General features: G+C 39.5%; 1 protein-coding gene across 1 annotated transcript in view; it reads left to right on the top strand.

Annotated features, from left to right (window-relative positions):
• Positions 1 to 26,759, top strand: part of dnah9 (dynein, axonemal, heavy chain 9) — a 160,965-nt gene that overhangs the window by 123,444 nt on the left and 10,762 nt on the right. Inside the window, exons 66-74 of the mRNA XM_063482191.1 lie at positions 840 to 1,010; positions 1,189 to 1,311; positions 5,423 to 5,616; positions 7,407 to 7,555; positions 9,665 to 9,792; positions 13,515 to 13,742; positions 16,399 to 16,590; positions 16,719 to 16,910; positions 21,613 to 21,783. Coding sequence (XP_063338261.1) covers positions 840 to 1,010; positions 1,189 to 1,311; positions 5,423 to 5,616; positions 7,407 to 7,555; positions 9,665 to 9,792; positions 13,515 to 13,742; positions 16,399 to 16,590; positions 16,719 to 16,910; positions 21,613 to 21,783 — 1,548 coding nt within the window. The remainder of the gene's footprint in view (positions 1 to 839; positions 1,011 to 1,188; positions 1,312 to 5,422; positions 5,617 to 7,406; positions 7,556 to 9,664; positions 9,793 to 13,514; positions 13,743 to 16,398; positions 16,591 to 16,718; positions 16,911 to 21,612; positions 21,784 to 26,759) is intronic.

Here is a 26,759-nt window from a genome sequence, read left to right on the forward strand (position 1 = left end):
ATCACAGTATGACGTGATATTGGAATCAGAAGTCAGATCCAGTGCAGCAACAATTATTAGAAAATTAGAAAAGCTCCCTAAACCAGTATAAGTGCAATGAACGTCCCTTAGTGCTATAGGCTCAGGTTGCTGTGTGATCACAATGCACTGAGAACCTTTCACTCCTTATGTGTTTATATATGTTTATGTGCTATTTCTGCATGTTATTAACTGTCTACTCTCACTCATAGTTTATTCTTTGTCCTTGTCTCTCTATGATTTTTTTTGCCTCTTTGGTATTTATCTGGTTGTTGGGTTTTTCTAGCTAATACTTTAGGGTCTTTACCTTATAGCAAAAAGAGCTTTAAGCTGTAATTAAAAAAATTGGAGCTCTGTAGCACAGATGAGCAGATTTTGAAAACATACTACTTATTAATAAGGTCCATTGCCAAAGATTTTTATTGTGTTTATTTTTGTATTTAGAAATAATTTTAAATTGTCTATGTCCATTAAAGTTTTTCATTCAAGCTTACCACATTGATAAAATATTTATACATACATAAACGTTGTAATCAATTACGGCTGTCGGCTTTCCTTATAGAGCCAAAGTAGTATTGATCAGTTCATTCTTAGAACACTGCATCATATCCATCAAGTCAGCTGTAAATGACAAAGACTGATGATATCTAATTTATACTTAAAGATCAGTATGAACACAACCCAATTGCTGGGTTAGGTTATCATTTGCTTTATTGGATTACCTTATGAGTTTGTATCTAACAGTACTGTTATTCTTGTGCTTTTAACACTTTGATGTCAGACACTGTTTCTGTATTGTACCTGCTCCTGTGCGTCCTCAGGCGTTTAGTGTGGTCTTCCAGAAAGCAGTTCTGAAGGCTGAGCCTGCGGAAGGTCTAAAGCAGCGGGTGTCCAACCTAATTGACAGCATCACCTCCTCAGTCTTCCAGTACACCACCAGAGGCCTATTTGAGTGTGACAAGCTCACATACATCGCTCAGCTCGCTTTCCAGGTAGGAAGGTGGATCCGGTTTCATCCTCTGCATGGTTTGTTTTTGAGCACACGTTTGCTGTTGAACAGGCTTCTCCGGAGACTGGCGGCCCTGTTTGGGTTTAATCAAGTAGAAAGGAGATGTGCTCTGTACCGAAAACGCATCATTGTAAAGTTATTCCTGTTTGTTTTGTGCCCAGATACTCCTGATGAATAAAGATATAAACCCTGTAGAGCTAAACTTCCTCCTGAGGTACCCTGTCCAACCAGGTGTAACATCACCAGTGGAGTTCCTATCTAACCACTCCTGGGGGGGGATCAAGGTATGAAAAGAGGCAGTGTGAAAGGGCACAACTCGATCTTTTTTTCACAGTCCCTGAGCAAACCAGAGATATGTGATGTTGTGTCTTAAAGTAACTGTCCCAACACACACACACACACAATGGCTAAACTTCCTGTGTCAAAGATTTCCTCCACCTCTGTGAGTTAATTGTCCATCATTTTCAACCATTTTTTAAAATTAAAAACATGTTGAATACTAGTGTATAACATGTATAGTTGGGGAAATAATTATTTGATCTAATGCTGAATTTGTACGTTTGCTCACTTACACTCAAATCAACAATCTCTAATTTTTATGGTAGTTTTGTTTAAATGAAGACAGAAGGATCTCAACCATAAATCCAGAAAAAAACACATTACACAAAAATTAGAAATTGACTACTCTATGACCCATCCAGAAGTCTGGTTCCCACAGATTGCCTGTGCGCCCATGTGGTTCACAGATTACAATCAATCAGTCAGTCAATCACAGATACTCCTGATCTGAACTTCTTATGTGTATGAAGCACACCTGTCCACAGAATCATTTTCTTCCATTCCAACCTCTCCACCATCATGGTCAAGACCAAAGAGCTGTCGAAGGATGTCAAGGACAAGACTGTAGATCTGCACAAGGCTGGAATAGGGTACTAGAGCATCAGCAAGGAGCTTTGTGAGAGGCTGTTGGTGCAATTATTCAAAAATGAAAGAAATACAGTATATAATAACCATCAATCTTCCATGGAGTGTGGATGATCACAAGAAAGGTGGTGGATCAGCCCCAAACATGGGAGGAGCTTGTTAATGATCTGAAGGCAGTTGGGACCACAGTCGCTAAGAACACTATTGGTAACACACGCTGTAAATTATTGAAATTTTGCAGTGTCCTCAAGGTCCCCTGGCTTAAGGCACATATACAGACCCGTCTGGGATCAAATAATTATCTCCCCCAGTATATACCATTATAACATTATGATTCATATAGAGACACACAGAGAGAGAAATATAGTTATATATAGATACATATTGGATTTGTCAGTCAGTGTGTTCTTATTCAGACTCACATCAAAGGTCATTTTTTTTCACTTACAAACACTTTTTTTGTTCTGTTTCTTAGAAACAATTAAGAAATAATTAAGCCCAGTCCCAGACTTTAACCTTTTTACCATAGCTATCTTCATGGTTTTGTTTTTTGTGTTTTTTTCAGTCTGTGGCTAGGCTTAACCATGTCTAAGAAACGTGCTCACTTTGCATTATATTAAACTCTTCTTGTAAAATTGGAGGTCCTTGATGAAAACAAGTTTGTGTTTTTACTAGTAATCATTATCATTCTGTGTTTGTAGGGGAGCCCTGTAACTTTTGGTGGCCCAAAGGTATTTAAAAGCAATTTTGATTTTCAGAACCTTTCGGTCTCTACTTGTTGAGAAGCCTGGAGGATTCCTGGAATACGTGCTAATGGATTGCACCCTTAGTTGTGCAGCCTATACTCTGTCCTTTCTTGGACTCTTTAAATGCCGGTGTGACAATATCTGACCATATTTTTCCATCTATATTTTGTTTTCTTTGCTTTTTCAACTACGTTACTGAAATTACAGAATTTCATTCATAGTCTGTAATCACCCTAATATGTTTTCATTTTCCAGTATGATTTGTAATAGATCCAGATTCAACCTTTTCCATGTATTCCTTATTAAACGCTTTCTACAAGTGATGTCCAAACCACATTGTTTCATTAAATTGTCCTTTTACTTAATAATTCCACAGACATTCAGGTAAAATCTCTCCATAATGTACATACAGGTTATATCCTGTTCCATGTCCCAGTGTGACTGTAAGTTCAACGTCAGTAGAAACCTATTGGATCATCCAGGTCATCGTAGTCTAAGGAGCTTGGAAAGAAAAGCATCTGGACTTCTTTAAGTTGCTTGAAGACGTTTCACCTCTCATCCGAGAAGCTTCTTCAGTTCTAAGGTCAAATGGTGGAGACTCCCAGATTTAAGCCCTATAGGAGTGTCCCCCCAAGAGGGACATGGACCCCCTAATGATCCTCTACCTAATCACACGAGCCAAGGTGTGAAAACGGGAGTAGGTCACAATGGGCCTTTTGATCTCAGGAAATCACATGATAGGGTGTTTAAATAAATATATTATTTATTTCTGTTTAAATAAATATTTTTTCACTCCTTGGCTCACGTGATTAGGTAGAGGATCATTAGAGGGGTCCATGTCCCTTTTGGGGGGAAAGTCTGGGACTCTCCACCATTCAACCTTAGAACTGAAGAAGCTTCTCGGATGAGAGGTGAAACGTCTTCAAGCAACTTAAAGAAGTCCAGATGCTTTTCTTTCCAAGCTCCTTCTTGGCTGTAACAGTACAAAGCTTCAGTGTGAAGTGTGAATTTGATGAATTCATCAAAATAAGCTGTTCTTTCAGAAAGCTAGAGCTCGTCTTGAACTTCATAAAGATGTAATAACTTGTAGATCAGCCCTATTTTTAGAATCCCATCCTACATGTTGAAATCTCTAAAATATAATAAAAATAATTCACCTCTATTTCTTTCTAAATTTTGTTGTCCTCCACCTTGTCATCTGCGAGATTCATGGCTAATATCTTCCAGTTCCTTTATCGGCTTCACACAGTGTGCAGTATGTCAGTGGATTTTCCCAACAAGTCTGCACTAAAGTGAATGCACATGATTGGAGTGTATATCTCTGTATCACCCAAAACTCCAGTCTGACAGCATGCAGTCTCCAGGGTCCCACTGTGCTCTGTGACCCCGCTAGATTCTAACACTGAAGGGTGCTAGAAGAAAAACTCAGAGTCTTTCTCCTTGTGTCTCAGAGAACGCATTGCTGTGGACAGCAGAGGTTTCTTATCTTGTCAGATGAGTTTAACAGCAAAGTAAACCCTAACTGCAGCATGTCTTTTAGCCCCTCGTGCTCATGAATATTTCACTCTATATCGCCTTCAATATTAACCTAAAACCCCTCTGAGGATTAAGAGATGGCCTTTCTGTAACTGCTCTCAACCTGCTGTGGATGTTTAAGTCCCTGCTAATCAAATTCTGTCACTTGATTTTTCTTATCGTAGTTGGAAACATAATCAGTTGGAAAGATTTAAAGGAGGATAACGTCCTCTGATTGCTTGCCCCAGTTGATGATATTAGCAGAGCTGGAATCCCTCGGGACCCAGTGTATTCTCATTACACTTGGGCTGATCGGTCGCCAACCACCTGTAGTTAAACTGAGTCACAGTGAAGGTAATGTGTGCCGAGCCGCTCCTCACTCTGCTCTATGTCTTCCCCTCATGGCTTGTGTCGAGGGGTTGGTTTCATAGAGTGACACGGGATGTTTTTGCCTTGACACCTTGTATTCTGTGTCTCTGCTGAGAGAAGATTTCAGCATCCTGCTCATAGTTTGCACAGTGCGGGAGACAGCAGAGCCGCTTGAGGCTGCGCTGCGTGACACTGCTGTTCTCTACAGATGAGATGAGGTGTCTGTCATCTGAGGCATCACAATGAAGCCCTCACTGGTTCTGCAAGAGATGCATATTTAGTGCTCCCCTACCCCCTGTCCCGTTATGAAAGCTTTGTGTTTACTCAGCATTTCTGTTTGAATAAATATTATTTATAAGGACATGAAGAAAGATAAGCATTCTGTTTTTTATGACTCTCCATATTTTGCAAACAGACTATTCTATCTTTTTTTTTTTTTACCTGTGCATTGTGAAAAATATCTCTGGTCAAGAACTTTAATGTGCATCACTGATCGCAGTGCAGCAGCTCTTTTAACAACATGCACTATGTTTCACTCCACAAATATTCCTGTCTTCCTTCTCTCACCCCAACCGGTCGCAGCAGATGGCCCCGCCCCTCCCTGAGCCTGGTTCTGCTGGAGGTTTCTTCCTGTTAAAAGGGACTTTTTCCTTCCCACTGTCGCCAAAGTGCTTGCTCATAGGGGGTCATATAATTGTTGGGTTTTTCTCTGTATCTATTACTGTACGATCTACTGTACATTATAAAGCGCCTTGAGGCGACTACTGTTGTGATTTGGTGCTATATAAATAAAATTGAATTGAATTGAATTGAAATCCTCTTTCTTTTCCAAAACCTCCAGTCTCTTTGTTCCATGGATGAGTTCAGAAACCTGGACAGAGACATTGAAGGCTCAGCCAAACGCTGGAAGAAGTTTGTAGAGTCCGAGTGTCCGGAAAAAGAGAAATTCCCACAGGAATGGAAGAGCAAAACCTCACTCCAGAGACTGTGCATGATGAGAACCCTGAGGCCTGACCGCATGACGTACGCTGTCAGGTAAGAGGTGGTATCATTTCCCTTTGCTCTGTGATCTGTGAAAGCCCCTACTTGACCTGTTCTGGTTACTGAAAAGGTAAAAATGTTGAACAACAGAACCTTTGGCTTCTATCCTGAGATGACAGTTGACTTTGTCCCTGAAAATGTGTGTGACTATCATCAAACCTAAGTATTAAAAGAGAATGTTTGTGTCCACTTGTACCAAATCCAGACCCCAGTTACACTCTGAATTAACATACATTAGGTGTGAGATGCAATATTTTAGTTCTATTAAGATGCCTGTGTCTGTGGGGTTTCTTAGATATTAGGCTTTGGAGATATTAATTAAACAGATTGTGGTTTTTTGTTTGGTCTGAAGGGGACTAATGGCTCCGAAACAAACATTTCACAAGTTTGATTTCTAATAAACTGTGCACAAATCACTCCAGTATGTGAGTGAAATTTTAACCAGAAGGCTTAAAGTGGGGAACTAAAGCTGACTCATCTAATGATTATGATTTAAAGTGCATATTACGAGTCTTATGAAGATTGTACTTGGTTTAATATGTGTCCATAGTTCTTTAGCCAGAGGAGGAACTGAGTTATTTTGCTCAGTTCATTACGCAGATTCATACCTGTAGCCAATAACTATGTAGCTTGTTCATATTTTTTTTTATAAGCAATGCGATTACATTAATTTTGAAATGAATAAGTGAGCAACTAGATCACTACTCATAATACATTATAATGCAGTTTATCACTCTTGGTAATTTGTTAAGACTGACAGTATAATAACCAGCACCACATTGCAATTTAACGTCTCAGAGTTCATGAATTTGTTTTTAATGTGCTGCAGCTTTAGATGGTTAACACCAGTAGGTGTCAAAAACCCCAGACTGATTACAAAATATGGCTGTAGCTTCTAGATCAGAAAACTGAAGCCAGTATGTGTAAGTGCATTCCACTTTGCTTGCTGTATGACCCCATTAAACTCTTTCCTCATCAGCTTATGCACTTGGTTGGTAGTTTCATGTCATTCTAAAGACAAAATGATGGAAAATTTGTAAACTGTGCTCTTTATTAGTGTCAGAATTTAAGATAAAGCAGGGTGTGATCATTGGCTAATGACTTGATATTGACAGATCATTAATTATTCAGCATGCTGTGTCACACAGTTTCATAGTTAGTTCTACCCTGCACTCACAATGTCTGGTTTTAAAAAATATGAGATGGATGACATCATGTTGGCTTTCCAAGGTGGAGACCAAAAGAGAGCTAAAAGTAGAGCAAATGGTGGAGTTTAGAACTGCAAAGATCTCCACGGCTTCCAGGAAATTCTTGGAGTTGTGGTCAATGCGCAACAGTTGGACAACTTATTGGCACACTGTAGAACAAATACACAGTCTTCACATTTTGCTGCCTTCTGTGTTTTCATTTCTTCACCATCGGTTCTGCACATGTATGTTTGTATTTTGAGACACCTTAAGTGGAGGCAGAACTAAGGTTATAGGACAAAATACAACATATGTACAAAATATATTTTTTTAAAAAGTGAATTCTTGATTCATTTAAGACTATGATTTGGTTGAAACTGAAGCAAGAAAAGCATAATGTTTGAAAGACCAAAGCATTTAATCCGGAGAGGTTGAAAAGAGCTACTGACAGCTGAGTCGTGACTAGAGTTTATAGTTTTGAAGCAGCTGTCTGTCTAATGCACTGTAATACAGACAATTCCGGTTCTTCAAGTTCTTCAGCTTGTTGTCAAAGATAATAAAGTCTTAAGGAGAACTGAGTCACACTCTCCCTTACAGAGACTTTGTAGAGGAGAAACTGGGAAGCAAGTATGTGATTGGCAGATCACTGGACTTTGCCGTCTCCTTTGAAGAGTCAGGTCCAGCTACGCCCATGTTCTTCATCCTCTCTCCCGGAGTTGACCCTTTGAAGGATGTGGAAAAACATGGTAAGGCTCCTGCTTGTTTTATCTTTAAAAAAGCTTTTAAATCCTGCTTAAAAGTGTTTTCAGGACTTTTATAAGAGCGAACACATTGCCAGTATATCGTTTCTTTTAGCTGTGTAGGGTTTTGGGTTAGTTATTAAAAGGGAATGCCTTGTCTACCTGCATGCATGATTTCAAATTTTAGTTCTCTTGCATAGGATTATCAGTCAGAACAACACATTTGTAATGTGTATCTGCTGTAATATCAGCCATCACTGCCAATGCACAACCAGCTCTGGATAGACTGAAAGGATTATACTAAAGGTCAGAAATATGTGAGATGACACCACTGGCATATTAGGGGCAACAGAAAGTAAATGTCATTGGTTTTAGAGTTACTTTACATTCCTTTATGAAGAATGGGTGGGTGGTGGCAAGATTTTTTTTTTTACTAGAAATATGGCAAAAGTTGAAGCTTTTGTACTGACCTAGGCATTAATTCAGTTTTTGGGTATTTGAAATCAGCTGTATGAAATATTCAGATTGCAGGAATTGTTTCAGTTAACTGGAACAGATTTCCTCATTATTTCTCTTCTACCCAAGCATATGCATCGTTTTTGCATTCAAGTAATGAATGATTTGTTAGGGTTTTTGTTTTTTTGTTTTGTTTGTTTTGCCTTACTTGGGTTTCAGTTTCTCCTTTGTCGTCCTTTTATCCTCGGATTAATTTATCACACAGACCCATTTCAGCGTAATGTTGAAGTGTTGGTTTGTGCCCAACACACTGCATTATTTGTGACTATTTTTAGATGCTTCATTTTTATAGGCATCACCAGGTGATTAAATCAACCATGGAGCTACTATAGGCTCTGAAACCCCCTGTAAAATCCTCCATCCTCTCCTAATACCATACCAAATAGCACTCCTACTGAAATTGCCTCTAAGGGCTCTGATTATTGATTAGCAACACCCTCATCCTGACCATAGCCAATCACATCAAAGTTAAAGGTAACCAGCTGCTCCTGTGCTGATGAAAAGCAGCAGAACATGTTTTTTCCCCATTATATTTGTGTCTGTGGGGTTTCTTAGATATTAGGCTTTGGTGAGATTTTCATTAGACAGATTATGTGATTTTTGTTTGGTCTGAAGGGCACTAATGGCTCCGAAACAAACATTTCACAAGTTTGATTTCTAACAAACTGGGCACAAATCACTCCAGTGTTTGAGTGAAATTTTAACCAGAAGGCTTAAAGTGGGGAACTAAAGCTGACTCATCTAATGATTATGATTTAAAGTGCATATTAGTTAGTTTAGCCTGTGTCCAAGGCATGGATAGTGCTTTAGCCAGAGGAGGAGATATTGTGGAATTGAGTCATTTTATTCAGTTCATTACACAGATTCATATCCAATAACTATGTAGCTTGTTCATATTTTTCTAAGCTATGCAGTTAGATTACGTTTGAATAAGTGAGCAACTAGATCACTACTCTTAATACTGATTATAATACAGTTTATCACACTTAGTGATTTGTGACGATTAGTGTAAAATGACTCCCACCTAAGAACAATTTGTGACGCTCAGTCATAGACTGTACATTTAAAAATGGACTTCACCCACTGTTATTTGTGTTTCTGTTTTCTGTGCGAGGTTCTGTATGAAATTTTGTTTTTCAAACTGACTGATCGCTTTTAGTTTTGCAACATTTAGCCTCAATTAGCATAGATTGGAACTAAAAGAGACATCTAGCATTACTTTTAAGAGGAGACTAATAAGATATTAAACATATAAATAACACAGTTTGTTTATTACTTTCTTGGCTTATTTCTTTAACAGTTAATCAGAGCTTGGTCTGTATCATTATTTTACTGATCTAGGCTAAACACATTTCAGAGCTACCTCTCTGTAGTGCAGAGAGGTGGTAAAGATGCAGATGGATGCTAAATGGAGTTTAATAGACTAGCAAATAGCGGTCCAGTTCAATAGACTGCATTTATCATTTTAGTCTTTGCAACTTATGCTTCTCTTCAAAATAGACATATTGGAAGCAAAGCTCGCACACTCTTACTCTTTTGGTGACCTTTCTGTTTCTGCAACCAAAGTTTTATTGAAACAATTACTTTTTTTTCTTTCAGGGAGGAAGCTGGGCTACACATTTGACAACAAAAACTTCCATAATGTCTCTCTGGGTCAAGGTCAGGAAGTTATAGCTGAACAAGCCCTCAACTTGGCAGCTAAAAACGGCCATTGGGTCATATTACAGGTACAGCAAATATACTTTTGAAATAGGGACTGTGATGTTACATGTAAATATGAGTATCAACACAAATTCAGTGAGTTCACACTCCATCCAATGTGTTTTCTGAAGATTATTGCAACAATCATATCAAGTAGATCCAATTATAGTTTGTGGTGTTTGAACACTAACACAAAAGGTATAAAATGACAATTCATTATAATTGTTAGAACATTTTGTCTTTCACTGAGTTGTCCTATGTGGTAAACCCATCCACATCACATAAAAGGTGCCAAATTACAAAAAAATATGTCTGTTATCAAATGTAATATATACAATACTGTAGGCACTCGGAAAACAGAAACAAACACTCTTTGGAAATTGAATACAGGGTTCATTTATGTCAAGGATTTTCTATTCAAGGGGTGATTTTATGTGGCATTTCCTTTATCTGTACGTGTTCTGAATGAGGCATATTATCACTTTGTTTTTCATTGCATACTCAGTGGGATGTTTGCTTTCCTCCAAGGTTCGTCTCTGTGGAAAAGAGAATTTAATTTTCGAAGGAAATTTCCTAACTGAAAGGGCCACGGCATTATACAGTACAATATCTACAGCCACGGTGTCTGTTCTCCTCTTATCTGGAGGGCAAGGCTGGCTTTTGCATTTTAAGTGGAAACCTTGGTGGAATTCTAATGTGAAGTATCGACAGATATGAACCACAGACCAGGCACTGTGGGACACCCATTTCTTTTAATTCACACAGCTTGTTGGATTTCAAAAAAAAGAGAGAAGGTTGCGACAGCATCACTCTCCTCTCCAGACCCAGGATAGCACAGACAAGCAGTTGTTTAATTACCTTTGCATAAGAATCCCGATCGATACGCTTAAAAAGGCCTTGTCCCCCTGGCAACAAACCTCCTACTCGCTTTATCTGTCTGTTTGTCTGCCTACCAAGTGCCACCCCCATGGTACTGGCCAGGGAGGAAAAGAAAAAAAGAGGGGAGGGGAAGGAAGGGGAGGGGAGGTAACATATTCCCATCTATCTCCTGCTTAAACCATCCGTATCTTCTCCATCTTCTCTTTTCTATTCCTCTGCCCACTCTCTCATTCTGTGAAGTAACTTTGATACTTTGGTCTTATCATTTTCTCCACCACATCTACCATCCTATCAATCCTCCCACTTTTCCTGCTAACCTTCTATCTCTTCATTCCCCCTCTTTGACCTTCTTGTCTCAGTTCTCCTCCTACCTATTCACCACTCCACCTTTATTAAGCCACTGTGAGGCCTGGCTCCATCAGTCCACGATCATGTTAATGGCAGATTCCCTTTTGCTGCTGGGTAATTATATTGGAGAGCAGCATCTTCTTCTCAGATGGGCACAAGAGACAAAATAGCAGAAACTTCAAAGCAGTCCAGTGCATTTGGTGGGAGTATGTGTTTGCAGATTGGAGTTGAATATCTCACATTGGCCAGGAGGCCAAAATCGAGTGGCTAGAACTTGTTGGTCTGTTTCGAATGCCACTGTTAATCTTAAAACCACCCATTTTGAGCTAGTGACAGAAAAAAGTCTCTGGAGGGCAGACAGTTGGATACAAAGATTTCATCACGATATCCTCCCCTCACTTCTGAAAGAAATGATTCATAAATCCCACAATGACAAATTTCTCATATTACAGTCATGAAGTCTTACAAAGATGGCAATAAATAAAAAACAATTACAGCTACATTTAGAATATGATGCATGCATTTTTTTAAGTTAAGGGTGACACATCTAAAGTGACATTTTGTACTCTTTACAATACAGTGGCAAACTGGAAGGAGCTGCTGGCTGCAGAAGTGTTTTTTCCAGTGAATATTGCACCTTCAAAGATTTCATAGATAGAAATCCATGTCTAGAAATTGATCATTTTTTTCAGTGGTTATGGGTATACAGATCCTGTCAAATGACAAATTCTTATAAGGTTTAACATGCAGCTTTAACTGTCCTGCAGGAAAAAGGCAGGAGAATAACATTTGTGTCAGGTGAAATAAGTACATTTGCAGTGGAATTCTCATTCTGCAAGTTGTGGACATATCACATGACCTCTACAAATTACTCTACAAAGAGGTCCCCAGATAATAGCAGTGGCATAAAAATATGAACCTTTAAAGACCTCCAAACCCTACACTAAATAAATATGTATCTTTCGGCATTGGTGGATGTATGCCTTTATTTTTAAATTTAGTCTCAAGGGCGTGTCATGCTGTCAGTGCCTGCAGTGTGTCGACAGTCCTGCTTGTCCCTCCATCCTGTTCACGATGTTCCAGTGTCACTCAGAGTCTGCCTTGATAGCGCAGGGCCGCCTCCTCAGTGTGGAGCCCGGCAGTGCTGCAGCTCCTTGACCAACAGGTTTTTTTTTTTACGTGTAAAATAGAAAGATTATGTGTGGGCACCTGCTCGTGTTTCTATTTGCTCGTCTGTGAGCCAGCGTGTGCAGTTGGACGTGCCATTGTGCCTTCCCTCAGGTTGTGTTTGATAGCAATGCATCAAAGACCTTGCCAGTGGTGTCTTCTAATGGGTTTTGGATTCAACTTTTATATTATTATGTAAATAGGTGACTCTCTGATGTAGTATCAGCGTAGTCATCGCCAGGGCTGGGAGGCCCTTATCGAGAAGACGTTGAGGGAACAAAAAATGTCGCACCTGAAAGTTAATTAAAAAGCCATAAAAACGCGGCTGCCCCTCTGTCTTGTTTGTTTGTCTGTCGGTCTCTTCGCCCCCTTCCTTTTCCCTTGCAGCCAGAGGATGAATGGTTTCATTACAGTGACAAGTTCTGAGGCAGTCTCTCACTTCTTCTGTTGGCTCTCTTTATTGCCAAACTATTTACATGCCAAGAGGAAAGGTTGTACTCTGGCTTGATGAAAAAGTGCTTGAATTTAGACTTTTAATTTGTATACCATTCATTATTCTCTAAGGCACTGAGAAGAAAACTAGCTTATCCCCTTCTCAGCTCCCAGCTCCTTCTGGACACTCTTGCTCACGGAATGTAAAAGTTTCTTCTCCTGTATTTTTCAATGACTCCCCCTAAAATCGACGTTCCGCTCCCTTCTGTGTCCCATCGTTTGGAAACTTCAGCCATCGTAAGGAAGATTAAATGTGGAGTGCAAAGGGAAATGAGAAAGTAAAGAGGCTTATGAATTAATGACTGGAGTTATTAGTGCTGTAATTAGATTTAGGGAATGGGCAGTGCTGCGTGGTGAGATCTGGGGGGTTTGGCTGACTCCTTATCATTCACGGGATATCCTGTAAGTGTCAGGACAGTTGAGATGGAAAATTGAGCTCATCCATGCTTGTGTGATAGTACAAGTCAGCCCTGCTGCCCACACCGCACCGAGGGATGATATTGCAGAAAATTCATGGTAAAGTAAAGCCAGAGAACGGTCGTTTAATGTCAGCAACCTAGAAATGGGTTTCATGTGCTATGTACCATTTAATTTGGTGCCACATCAAAGTCACGGTGAAGCGAGAAGAATATGAAACATTTTAATTGGTCCTTTTGCTAGTTGTTATTACAACAAATATACATAAATAGGCAATATTTGATGCATTAGCATCAAGTAGAGTATTAAAGTATTGCGTGCACTCCATTAAAGCCCAGACTTTTGTAGTCTTCACCTCCGTGCAGACTGCGTTTTCTACACTTAAAAAAGCAAAATTGATTTGCATAAAAATGAGCCAGATTAACAGCAGGCTTTGCCCTTGTAGAACATCCACCTCGTGGCTCGTTGGCTGGGCACCCTTGAGAAACTTCTGGAGCAGTACGGAGATGGAAGCCATGAAAATTTCAGAGTGTTTATTAGTGCGGAGCCCTCATCAACCCGCGAGGGCCACATCATCCCCCAGGGTATCCTGGAGACCTCCATCAAGATCACCAATGAACCACCTACTGGCATGCACGCAAACCTGCACAAGGCCCTCGACAACTTCAACCAGGTAACACACTTACAGGTTTAATACCTGCTCTACCTTTATTACCTACCTACGCTTCACCATTGGAAAGCAACTTAGCACAAAAGGTTTTTATATGGTTACATTGTGTGTAATTATGTGAGGCTATTTGCCCATTGTAACACATTTATGACAATCACCAGACAGACAAAAAACATTTTAGCCTTCTTTAGCTTCTTTTTATATGAACTTTTATTTCAGAAGCAGCAGACTGTGGTTTTAAGCATAGTTACCCTAAAAATCCACACTTACAGCAGAGAAACAAAGGTAGTAGCTAAAGGAAGGCTAGATAAGACAATATATGGCAATAAATATGACTAATGTTGGTCTAGGGCAGCTGGATGTGCCAATTAAAATCGGACTGATTCTTATATAGCACTTTATACAACATACCACATTCACCCAGTCACTTTCTTCTAAGCTTTTAGTGCTTCCTAGCTAACATTCATACTCCAATGGATGCATCGGAGAGCAGCTTGGGGTTAGTATCTTGCCCAAAGATACTTGGCATGCAGACTGGAGGAGCCAGGGATCAAACCGCTAACCTTACGATCAGTAGATGACCTGCTCTACCTCCTGAGATACAGCCACCCCAAATGTAGACCTGTTTAACTTTACTTCAGCTAAATAAGCATACATGATAAGAATGAAATGAATGAAGAAAGATTCCTTTGTGCTGTGTCTGGAATTATTTAAAGGGCTGCATCGTAACACTGTGTTAATGTGAGTATTTCTGGCTTAAATCTGGGTCATAAACCAGTAGAGAGAAAGAAAATTTGATTTGATTGAAACTTGGCAAAGAAAGCTGAGAGGTCTGTGACCATTTTATTAATTAACTTTTTAGTTACACCCACTAGTGGAGCATGAGGTTACAACTAAAGAAAAGAAAGCTATTTTTTTTGTAGCAGTTCAAGTGCCCGTTCCACAGGATCTTAATAGGCTATTCTTTTGAGGATTCTCTTGATTCTCTAGGATTTTACATGCTACCTACCTCTGAATGCTCATTTTCCTTTTAGCTGTGAGTGGCAGTTGAAACAAAACGTGTCAGTTCCCGATTTCTCATCAAGTTGCCAATTTGCAGAAGTGTTGCAGCGAGCAGATGGCAGCTTCACCTTTCACTCACCCTGGAATTGCTTCTGACCCGAGGAGGACAGATGTGATCATTGCACATGCTAACGCTAAAAGTTTGGTTACATTCTCCTGTGAGAAAGAGGGATTACTTGAGGACAGACCTCAGCAAACTCCATTTGCTGATGTTTGTGTGAGTTATTGGAACGCATCCAGACAATATCACTTTCCCAGACTATTCTCCAGCCCCATAGTTAGAATGGATCAGGGTGCTGCAGTGGCCTCTCCTAGCTTTACTTTACCTTATCAGTTCTTAGTCTCTATCTAAGCTTTACCATTACCTCTGTGCTTTGCTGCTAATGCATCTTCCTTTGCACCATTACCTGAGTGCTCAGTTTCCTCCCGGTCCATTTCCATGATCCTTAGTTTGCCGATGTGTATCTGTCTGATAAGAGCGTCATGCTTGTGAGCCCTGCCTTATGCAGAGCTACAGGGAGGTCCACTGAGGGGAGGATGGGAGAATATTCCAATCATGTGTACTCAGTGAAAGTTAATCAATATTTGGCTAACTCTCAGTAATGGCCTATGTACACGGCAAAAGGCCGAGAAGTGACATTTCTTTTCTTTTGGCCTATTCGCTGGCAAATGCATACAGCATCACAGCTTTTAAACAGCTTCTGCTGGAGTAGTAATATCAGCACGGTGGTACAACTAAGCTGTTGTGAATTTACTGTTTGTCTAAGCTAATCATTTAAATGATGAAATCATTTTAACAGTATCAGACTACACAGCTTTTTCAGACTCTCGCATACCCAGATGTTAATCTTGAAACTGTTGTCAAATCATAAATATCAAAGTTTGTGTTTCCTTGCATGTGCGAGGGCTTCGACATGTGTTTATGCATCTTTGTCTCTCTGCGATCGGACAGCATGTCGATTTTCTCCAGTCCACAGGTCATGAATAGAGGGGCTATGCATCTCTTTCAGCTGTGTTGAGCAGAGGAGTACCATACAGAATACTAACTAAATCTCCAAAAGGGTGTGTGCATGTGTGTGTGTTTGTGAGTGTGGTAGTCAGCCTGCGCTCTGCTTGTGCAATCTACACGTGCATCGTCAGAGTCAACTCCCCTGGGCACTGCAGTAGCGGAAGCGAAAAGGCCTTCACCGTAGCACTCAGTGACACATGTTAGAATAAAGAGAATTTAGCCTTCCTATTTCCATAGGGGTTATTGGCAAGCTTATTTAACTATCTCTCCCCCCTGAGATTACAGTGCCATTTATGTCCACTTTTTTATTTGCCTGTCTTGAATAATGAGCCCATGAGATAGTTGAAGGCTGAAAGCGCTTGACAAGTTGTGACAATTAAAAAAGGGAATCTCATCGTTGGCTTTATTGCCATCTAGTCTTCTCATTGTCTGTCTTTTACCATGAAGCACTGCTGGGATCTGACAAAATATTGCAGATCACAGGGCTGCCTGCCACAACTTTTTACCTGTAACATGCAGATATAACTCCAGTGCGAACAGTTCGAGATGCCCTTTGAACATGCCGCTTTTTGTTCTTTTGCGTTTCAGGATACGCTGGAAATGTGCGCAAGGGAGAATGAGTTTAAGAGTATTTTGTTTGCCCTTTGCTACTTCCATGCGGTGGTGGCAGAGAGGAGGAAATTTGGTCCTCAAGGTTGGAACAGATCATACCCCTTTAACACCGGAGACCTCACCATTTCTGTCAACGTCCTCTACAACTATCTGGAGGCAAATCCAAAGGTACACATGTTTCTTTACAAAGCCTGCTGTTTGTTATCTTAATTGGAAATCCGAACACGGGTGACCTCAGCTAAACACCAAAGGCCACTTTCCAGCAAAACAACATCCCCGTGCTCTGTAATCCCCAGGTGCCGTACGATGATTTGCGCTACCTATTCGGTGAGATCATGTATGGTGGTCACATCACAGACGACTGGGACCGGCGTCTGTGTCGCACGTACCTGGAGGAGTTTGTTAAGCCCGAGATGACGGAGGGGGAGCTGTACCTAGCACCTGGTTTCCCCTTGCCTGGAAACATGGACTACAACAGCTACCACCAGGTGAGGCAGATAAGACTGGACTCATTTAGGCCGCCATGAAACATTAAATAAAGATAATGTAGCCACAAAAAGGACACAACAGAAAATTAAAAGCAGAAACTCATAGTGGAATCGGCCATGTAAAAGCATAGTATCTCCCACTTACAGTGCAAGAAAAATTTTAAGATTGTATTCTTCAATGTGTCCCCAAGGGGCGTCTATGTGGCCTCCAGTAAATTAATGGTGGATTAATGTGGCCATAACTGAATTACTGTAATTAAAAGGTTTTCGCCATCATTATTCCCCATGTACAGTGTGGAGTAGTACAATCCAATGCTAAATCAATAACAATAAAATGCTTCCCATATGGGTCCCTGGGACATAACAGATTGTTGTTTGAGTTACATAAATATTTCTCTGAGGTGGAGCTGCTCTGTGGGTGGAAACTGTTTGCCAGTAAGTCTAACTGGCAAAGTTAAATGTGAGCAAACCAAGAAGGAAAATTCATCAAACTTGAAATGTATGCAAGTCAGAATAAATAAAACCAGTTGGGTCATTGAGCTTACAGTATAAAGCATGTTTCCAAACAACAAAATAGTAAAATAAGAACAGTTGATGACAGCAGCTACAGCTGTGTGTTGTTAGACTTTGGGAAAATAGCATTTTGTAGGGTTTTTGTCGGTAATTGCAGCTCCTGTAAAAGAACACAATATAAATGTCCTTCAAGCATGCCTTTGATGATGGTAGACTTAATTTGACCATCGGTCCGGTCCCAGCACTTGTTTCTCAAACCTCTGTGGCTTCAGTAGAGGATAGGTTGTTCATGTGTTGCTTAAATGATCCAAGATCAACTGGGTAATCTGCATTCAACTAATGCTGAGCCAGTTTATTTGGTTCTTTAAAGCCATGGGAGAATTGGATTTGAATCCAATAATTCAAGGTGACTGCACAGTCTGGTGGTCACTGACTACTGGAAACACAATAATACTGGAAACCATTTATAGCAACTGTTTGACTTTTTACCTTTAGAACAAATAATTACAATAAAGGTGAGTAAAGTCCCGAAGGTCAAACTTTAAAAAAAAAAGCAAAAACAAGAAAGTGGTGGGGGCAATAGCACACCAAAGGGATGACAGAAGCACTAATACTAAGGTCTGTTCATTAGAATGCACTTTTATACTAGAATAGAATAGAAATATCCTTTTTTGTCCCTCAATTCACGAGCTGCAACAAAACAGTAGGAGAGAAACAGAGTTTAGGAGTAAAATTCAAAGAAATGAGAAATGGTAGCTTTATTGAATTACAGTTTGTTTGTATACACATTATGTCTTTTGGGGACCCACTCAGGGAGGCTCAGGGAGGGGCACCCACTCACGACAGATGGCTGCCCCTCCCTGAACCTGGTTCTTCCAGAGGTTTCTTCCTAAAAGGGAGTTTTTCCTTCCCATTGTCGACAATTGCTTGCTCATAGTGGGTCAACCAATTGTTGTTGTTTTTTTTCTCTATTATTGTAGTATGTTTACAATATGTATGTTTATAATAAAAAGCATCTTAAGGTAACCTTGAGATGCTATGTGAATGCATTAAATTGAACTGAATACACCTACACTGAATAAACCTGCCCACGAACATTCTTGGGCGTGATACGTGTAATCACCTTCCATTTTTTGGTAACACAGTAATATTATGTATAAATCACATGGTAGTTATGTTATTTCTTGGGTTGTACAAGGTCTTGAATTATCTAAATGGTGATTAATTTCACAGAAGGATAGAAACACAAACCGTAAACTGTAAATGGGCCATAAAACAGTTGTTCATAGGCTGAACTATAACAGATAACATAACACATAACATCTTTCATGACACAAATCACAAGCTGCCTCACATCAAATAAAACCAACAAAATGCAGACATAAGACCAAAAAGGTTAAATCAGGACATCAGATAGAAAATGAAGCTGAAATAAACACATTTTAAAAAGTTAAAATAAAGTAAAATGCTACATTAAATATGCCAGTTTAAAAAGATAATTCTTCAATCTATTTTCAAACAGGCCCACTGAACTCACAGATCATAGATTGAGGCCAGAGAGTTCCACAATGTGGGAGCTACACCTGCAAAGGTTCTGTCACCTTTGCTTTTTAGTTTGGATAACGAGCCTCTGATCAGAAGACCATAGAGTCGTGCTGGTGACATATGACTGTCAGAGTTCATTGGTGATTCACCATACAGAGGCCATGCAGGTGAAAACCACAGCTTTAAATTGAATTTTGAATTTGATGGGGAGCCAGTGCAGTGACATCAGTGCAGGTGTGACATGGGAGGTAATCTAAGGAGCTTGGAAAGAAAAGCGACTGGACTTGACAAGTTTCTTGAATATATTTCACCTTATATCTGAGAGGCGTCATCAGTTAATGGTGTAGAGTCCCAGATATTTTAGCCCTAGCAGGAGTTGTCTGTTAAGAGAGTTGTTGACCCACTATTGATCATGTTCCTCATCACATGAGCTGACGTGTGAAAAAGGGTGTGGCTCTTTAGATTACCAGGACCTGGATGACTGAGAATCTGCACAGACATCCAGGGAGGTTTTATAGTGACAAGTTAAAATTGAGTTACAGCAATCAAGGCAAGATGAAATAAAACCATGAATAACAATCTCAATCTCAGATTTTGATGCAATAAGTCAGAGTTTACTGATGTTTCTCCAATGATTAAAACAGGAACCAAACCTCTGTCCTGCAAATCCAATAATAAGAGGCACTCCTGTGTTTGCAACAGTTTCCAAAGATCTGGAGGACCAAGCTGAAAATGATCTGATATCCAAGATTGTATGCAGACCAAACAGTTTTGCATATTTTCAACTTCAGAAACACATTTGAGGTTTAAAAATTGATGTAAAATCACCATCATAACAACCACAAAACTAAGAGCGATCATGGCCACAGATTTGTGTGTTGTTGCTTTTTTAATTTTGCGCTTGGCTTTGTGTTATAGGAAATATTGAAAAAGCAGTTATTTTGATTGTTGTCGCTTAAACTCACTGAATATCGTTGATGTTCTATAGCCTCCGGTCACTTCTAATAGCGTCCTTTGTGGGCTGCTCTTAAGATTTATAATGTAAACGTATTATTTTACAAAGTATCCCAGCCCATGCTGTGGAATAACACAAACACAACTTAACAAGCAACATAAGTAACAGATATTGTACATTCCATTCTTTTATTTTATTTTTGGAGTTACAATCCAAACGCTAAGTTTAACTCCATGGATCCAAACAATCCAACCTTGTTCTGAAAAATCAGAAGTGTAACAATTTGATGACGTTATAGTGTTAATCCGCATACAGAGAAAATGTTAAGCTTTGGAAAACTGTAATGATGTTAATATTCTTCAGTCAAATTCTTTATATGACTTATATGACTCAGATTAAACCCAGGAATTATTTTACTGGGTCACTGCAGTGCTATCTTAGTTACACATTTAAGACTCTTCTAATAAACCTGCAGTATATTGTACATTTGCCCATTCCCTGTGTGATCACCGTTAATAATGTTGACATGGACATGATGAAACCAGACTCTGCTTTTAAAGCTCTTCAGACAGGCATTGTGACAGCTCCAAGCATTATCACGTTACTGCTTCCCCTCATTTGACCTCACCATGTTTCCTGTCTGTTACTTGTCATTTAACACTAAACTCTATTGATAGGGTAAAATCCTACAAACTACACAAGCAAGGCCAAGTATGTTCAGGTTGCTTTAGAATTTATCTTCAGTCTTTGACCGCACAAACCAGCGTGACATTTCCCTTCAGCATTTATGCAGTTCACATTTACTGCATGTGAACCACGAATTGTCATTGCTCTTGTGAGTCCCCTGTGACTCACAAGAGCACAGGGGAGCACAGGGGACTCCCACAGGGAGTGGAGAGTTTTTTTGCAGTTAGCCTGACTAGGTGGTGGTAACTGAGTTTTTAGCTGTTTAAATTTGTCCAAAGAACAAAGGCTTTAAAGACCTTTGTGTTCTTGGAGGTCTGTTGGGCCATCTCCTACTGTCTAAAACAAACCTACTGTATATTTAAGAGAGGAGAAAGGTGGAACAAGCACAAAGAAAAAGCCAGCGAGTCAGCAGTTCTCCTCCACTTTCAACAACATACAGGTGTACTTGGTGAGTAAAAGTTAGCCAAAAAGTACTGAGGCTATCTCAAAACAGCTGACTACAAAGTGTTTCTGTATTAAAGGCCAGTATATTTTCCATCAAGACTTTCATCAGGACATGATTAGAAGAACATTTTTTTTATTTAAGTGCCCCACAAAAGCCCCCCTTTTCAGTTGAGTTTTCACTTTCATCTGTACTGACTTAAAAGCATATTGATATTCATTATGGACCAGCAGATGGAAAATGTCACATTTCCTTTCCCTTGTTATGGTCATTAACAGTCTGTCAATTGATCCAGAGTGTTTGAATCTCCCCCAGAAATATCTCACCATTTATATGGCTCCATTCTTGTCCTTTGTCAGCAGTACTTCAAAAGAAACACCAGAGTGGAGAAAAAAGTGATGGTACTTTCTAGACAGGAAGCAATTGAGTTGCAAATTTCCATTTTGTTATATACAAAAGAATGAAAAGGAATCTAAGTGTAAATTAGGGTTACTTAATCTTAAAAGAAAACAATACTTTCTGACTGATTCTGATAAAGTTCTGACTTTTTCCTGCTCCAGTACATCGATGACAACCTTCCTCCTGAGTCCCCTTATTTGTATGGCCTTCATCCCAATGCTGAGATTGGCTTCCTTACACAAACCTCAGAGACACTTTTCCGCACTGTCCTGGAAATGCAGCCGAGGGACAGAGGAGTCGGTGAGGGAAGCGGGACGACGCGTGAAGAGAAGGTAAATGCTTAATTTGTTTTTTACAGTTTAGTGAGATAGACTGAGTCCATTTGCAAAGTACCTTTGTATTTAAATGTAGTTATTAGTGATTAGGTTGCATTGGGAACCATAAGATAGTGCTCTGAAAATCCACTGTCAGCTTGACGCATCGCAGTCCTATTGAACCATCAGCAAATTAAGCTAATAAATAAAAGTCAAGGACTGTCACTAGTGAGCTCTAATTACAGCGTGTCTAAGAATCCATTTGTGTAGTACATAGATTGTATACAAAGATTGTCACCCATTGGTTTTAACTGGGCTGAACTGAAATCTTGAGAACCCCTCTACAGTTGATCCCATCTTTATCCAGCTGGAGCCAGAAATCTAGAAAGCACTTTGGAACAGAGGTAGTGACACCGCAAACATGATTAGGGCTCTGTCAGGACATAGCTTTCTTTGAGGCTCAATATCTATCAAATGATTAAAATTATTTTTTTAAAATGACCACTAGCATACAGATCATAAAGAGTGGATTTATCTAATAGTTACTGACCTCATGTCAGGATCCATCCATCCACTTATCCAATTCAGGGTCATGGGAGGGCTGGAACCTATCCCAGCTGCCATAGGGTAAGAGGCAGGGTGCACTCTTAACAGGCTGGCATTCTGTCAAAGGGCTAACACAGAGGCACAGACAACCTTTCACACCTATGGTCCATTTAAAATCCCCAACAAACCCAAACTCACTAACTGCGTGTCTTTGGACTGTGGGAGGAAGCCAGAGCACCTGGACAGAACCCACAGAGGCACGGGGAGAACATGCAAACTCCACACAGAATTGCCTCAGCATTCAAACCCAGGACTTTCTTGCTGTCAGGCAACAGTGTGAAGATGTCATAGGGTAAAAAGAAATTGGTGAGATGTTGTGTTTTGTCAGAACCGAGCGAAAAACAGCTCTGGTGCTGAAAAATGAAGCTAAACATAAAGTGACAAATTTCAGATACTTTAATGGTTACTTGAGTCTAAGGCTCTGAAAGTGAGTCAGTCCCAGAGTTTTACAACCTGGTGCAAAAAATAGGCTTTGATTGTATAGACAACCTAAACCTGTATCAACTGTATGGTGGTTTATTTGTGAGTTGTTTTTTTTTTTTATTAATAACTCGTCCATTTGGTATTATTGTTAAAGGCTGTGTTGTGTTTGTATAGCATTTTAGCATTTTAGTGGATTTTCCTAACAAATAATATGCCTCGTGTCTTGTACCGTCCTTAGATGTTTCTGCCCATGTGACCACTATTATATAATATAACATAATAAGAAATGGGGAAACCAGGTTTTCCACATGCAGAAACAATATTTCAGGAAATGTAGATCTAAGTTTACGATATTTTATATTTATTGTATGTAAAAAGAATGATCCCATTAATAAAAATATTTGTTCATTTTGAAAACATTTAAAAAAAAAACATTAGGACAGGCTGTCAAGATGAGCTTTGTGATTTCCTACAAACTTGCAAAATCATAAAAAAAGGAGATGAGCATATGTGTCAGAGCAGGTATTGTCATGCCGTCTGAAAGGTGTTTTCTCATTGAGAGTATTTCTCTTATTCACCAGCTCATCCTTTCTTCCAGATAATATGTGTGATCCTCTTTTGTGTTGAGCATTCCTAATCTTTAGGAATCTACAGATGTAAATAGAAATGAAACCACCAAACAGGGGTCCTGAGGTCACCCACAGCATAAGCTCATCCCCTCACAGAAAAGAGGCTCCGCTGTTTATCATCTCTTGAGACCTGACCAGATACTCTGAAAATCCAGAAATCTCATAGTAATAAAATATTATTTGCAGTAGCAGTAAGATTTTATTTCATTTGAACTATAGGAGCTGGCAACTCCCAAGAAAAACCAGACCAATGTATTTGTCTTGAAAATGTAACATCCCCCCTCTACTTTCCCAAAGCTGATGTATTCTGATTCTTTGGCAACTGATAATCATATCTGATAAACTAACCAGCACCATTTTTCTTGCAGTAAGATATGAAATAGTTGCAAATTAATTTTGTGATGATTAACTAGTTGAATAATGGACTAATAAATTGAGCTCTGATGGGGAAGTACTTTAGGCTGTATAAAATCTCTTTAATTGACACTACACAAGGACTTGCAGAAAGATTTGAGAAGATTTGATCTGATTTCAGCATGTTTTTTCCTACTTGCTGATTAATGCTCTCGCATTTTCAGGAGTTTCTTACTATACTCATTGCTTGGTTTGACTTGCTTTAACTTCCTCCAAAGATTTTCTTTACTTTTGTCATTTCTCCTGATCTTCTGCCAAAAATTTATGTTCTTAGTCTGAACTGACAGATTCATTTTCACCTGGTATTACTTTTGATTTTAAAATTAGGAATCAGCCTGGATCTGTTCTGTGATGACCTTTGTGATCAGGGCAGGGAGGAAGGAATACACATATTAATTAACTCTAGGGCCCTGTACTAGCAAGTTCAATATACCAAACATACCCAAGATATCCATTATTTTTCTTCAATTACATCATATTACACTGACATCAGGCTAAGCGGGCACAAGAAGATGGTGTTCAGCCGGATAGGCCAACCATGAGTCTATCTGTGAGTACATTTACATGAAACGGGTGGTATTGTGGGTATTTGATCAGTCAGAAAAATGGGCAGGTGCACTGGCAAGGGAATGATGTAAGAAATAATGATAAAACCTATGCTGTGAAAAGATAAAGAAGTTACACACATGCTGAAAGCAACTCAATTGCTGCAGACAAAACAGCAGAGTGTGACTGTGTGTAAGAGGAAAAGACTGTACAATATTTTAATATTGAAAGCTTTAAACGACAGAGTTAGCCCTCAAGTTTTGCTCAAATGCTGCTTCAAACTACAGGGCTCTGTTGTCTGTCAGAAAGTGTCCATACCATATAAACATCATATACATATATTCAGCTAAATATTAACAGATCCTCATGAGGTGAGGATGATCGTTGGAATGGTGGTGGATGAGCCCAAAACTACATGGGAGAAGCTTGTTAATGATCTGAGGGCACTTTGGAGCACAGTCACCAAGAACACAATTGGTAACACACTATGTCATAATGCAGCGATTCCCAACCCCTGGGCCATGGACCGGTACCAGTCCGTGAGTTGTTTGGTGCCGCTCGAGTGTGAAATTTATAGTTTTCAGGGGTTTTATCGTTAACTCGGTTTCTCTTGGTCTTTGTAGTTTTGTGTTTTATTTTGAAAGAAATATTTACACGTTACCATAGCAACCAGAGAGCATTAAGGGACGGAGAGGAGGATGTCACTCTCAATGTTGTTGGCGCATTTCATGAGGACGCTGCTAATAAAGTTGCACAATTGCACAGTGAATTTGCGTTTATTATTATATTTACAAAATACCACAGTTTTTGTCTTGTCTTGTCATTTTATTTTGTTGTATTTATCTGCGACATTTTAAAGGCCAGTCCGTGAAAATATTGTCTGATATTAAACCAGTTAGTGGTGCAAAGAAGGTTGGGGACCGCTGCCTTAATGGATCGGGCAATGTACTGTAAAATCTTGGATGAGAACCTTCTTTGCTGAGCCAAAATACTGAATATGCTTTGTGCATGTGTAACCCATTTGTGTGTGTTATGCCTATTGATGTGTTGTGGTCTGGCGAATGAATAAGAGGCAGGAGACAGCACTGGATCTCTGGGCTCTTTACTGCAAATTGCTGTAACATCTGCAATCTCCCGCCATGCTGAAAGGAGCTGTGACTGGGGTACACATGCACGCGCCTACGTCATCACACAGCGCACAAGCACACAAACACACACGGGCTCAAAACACATAGACAGGAGATTAAATGAAGTATTTAATTTAAAAAAAAGGGTGTTTTGGGGAAATTCAAAAGCATTTAACACATATGCTACACATGGGTCTTCCAGGATGAAAATGACCCAAAACATATTGCTCAGGCAACAAAGAAGTGACTGCAGAAAAAGTATATCAAGGTCAAGGAGTGGCCTAGTCGGTCTCCAGACCTCAGTTATGTAGAAATTCTCTGGAGGGAGCTGAAGCTTTGAGTTTCCAAGCAGCACCCAAGAAACCTAAAGAATCTAGAGTTTCTGTAAAGAGTGGGCCAAAATACTTCATGAGATGTGTGCAAACCCAGTGAACAACTGCAGGAAACCTCTTGCCGCTGTGCTTGGCAACAATGTTTTCTCAATCAAGTACTAAGTTATGTTTTGTTTGGAGATCAAATACTTATTTTTCTGTTTGTTGGCTGATTTTGTGTCTCTCCATTTGAAGTATGTTAAAAATTAGAGACTGTTCATTTCTTTGTAAGTGAGCAAATTTAGAAATTCAGCAGAGAATCAAAAACTGATTTCCCCTTCCTGTGTGGTGCCTACGAAAATTATTTCATTTTAATATTCCATGTGTTTTGTGCCTGCACCATATCTCCAGTTTTATTATTTGACACACATTCTCCCTCAAAAACTGGCCTGACATATTTGGTACCATTACCATCTTCAGTAAAATGTGAATTAGGTTTAAGCAGTGTTTTTCTGCATAGTGTATATTTGTTATGACGACGCTACTAGCAGGTCAGTTATATTCATGGGTATATGGGAATGGTAGCATTTACACTCAGATTTTGATTTTGATGTGATTTTCTGTCTTGAAAAGCCCTTGTGTACGGTAGATATCCCAGGCAGATATATGAACCAGGGCCTTAGTAAGTCTCACACGAAACTCTAAGCGAGATCCCCAAAACTTAAATGTGTGATGACAACGGGTGACATTTTCTGTGGCTCCTGCATGGCCAATTGAAAATAAATTGTGACCAACTGTTTGGGGCTTTGAAAACACCTAGGGTGAGTTTTACAAGGATGGCATTTTGTGGTGCATTTTTTGGTTCAGTACTGCTGTGAAATAAAGTTTATATGAGCGTAAAAGCTAAAACAAATATTCTGTCAGAGAGTGCAGCTTTC

This window comes from Pelmatolapia mariae, linkage group LG8 (assembly GCF_036321145.2).
Source record: "Pelmatolapia mariae isolate MD_Pm_ZW linkage group LG8, Pm_UMD_F_2, whole genome shotgun sequence".
NCBI classification, from domain to species: domain Eukaryota; kingdom Metazoa; phylum Chordata; class Actinopteri; order Cichliformes; family Cichlidae; genus Pelmatolapia; species Pelmatolapia mariae.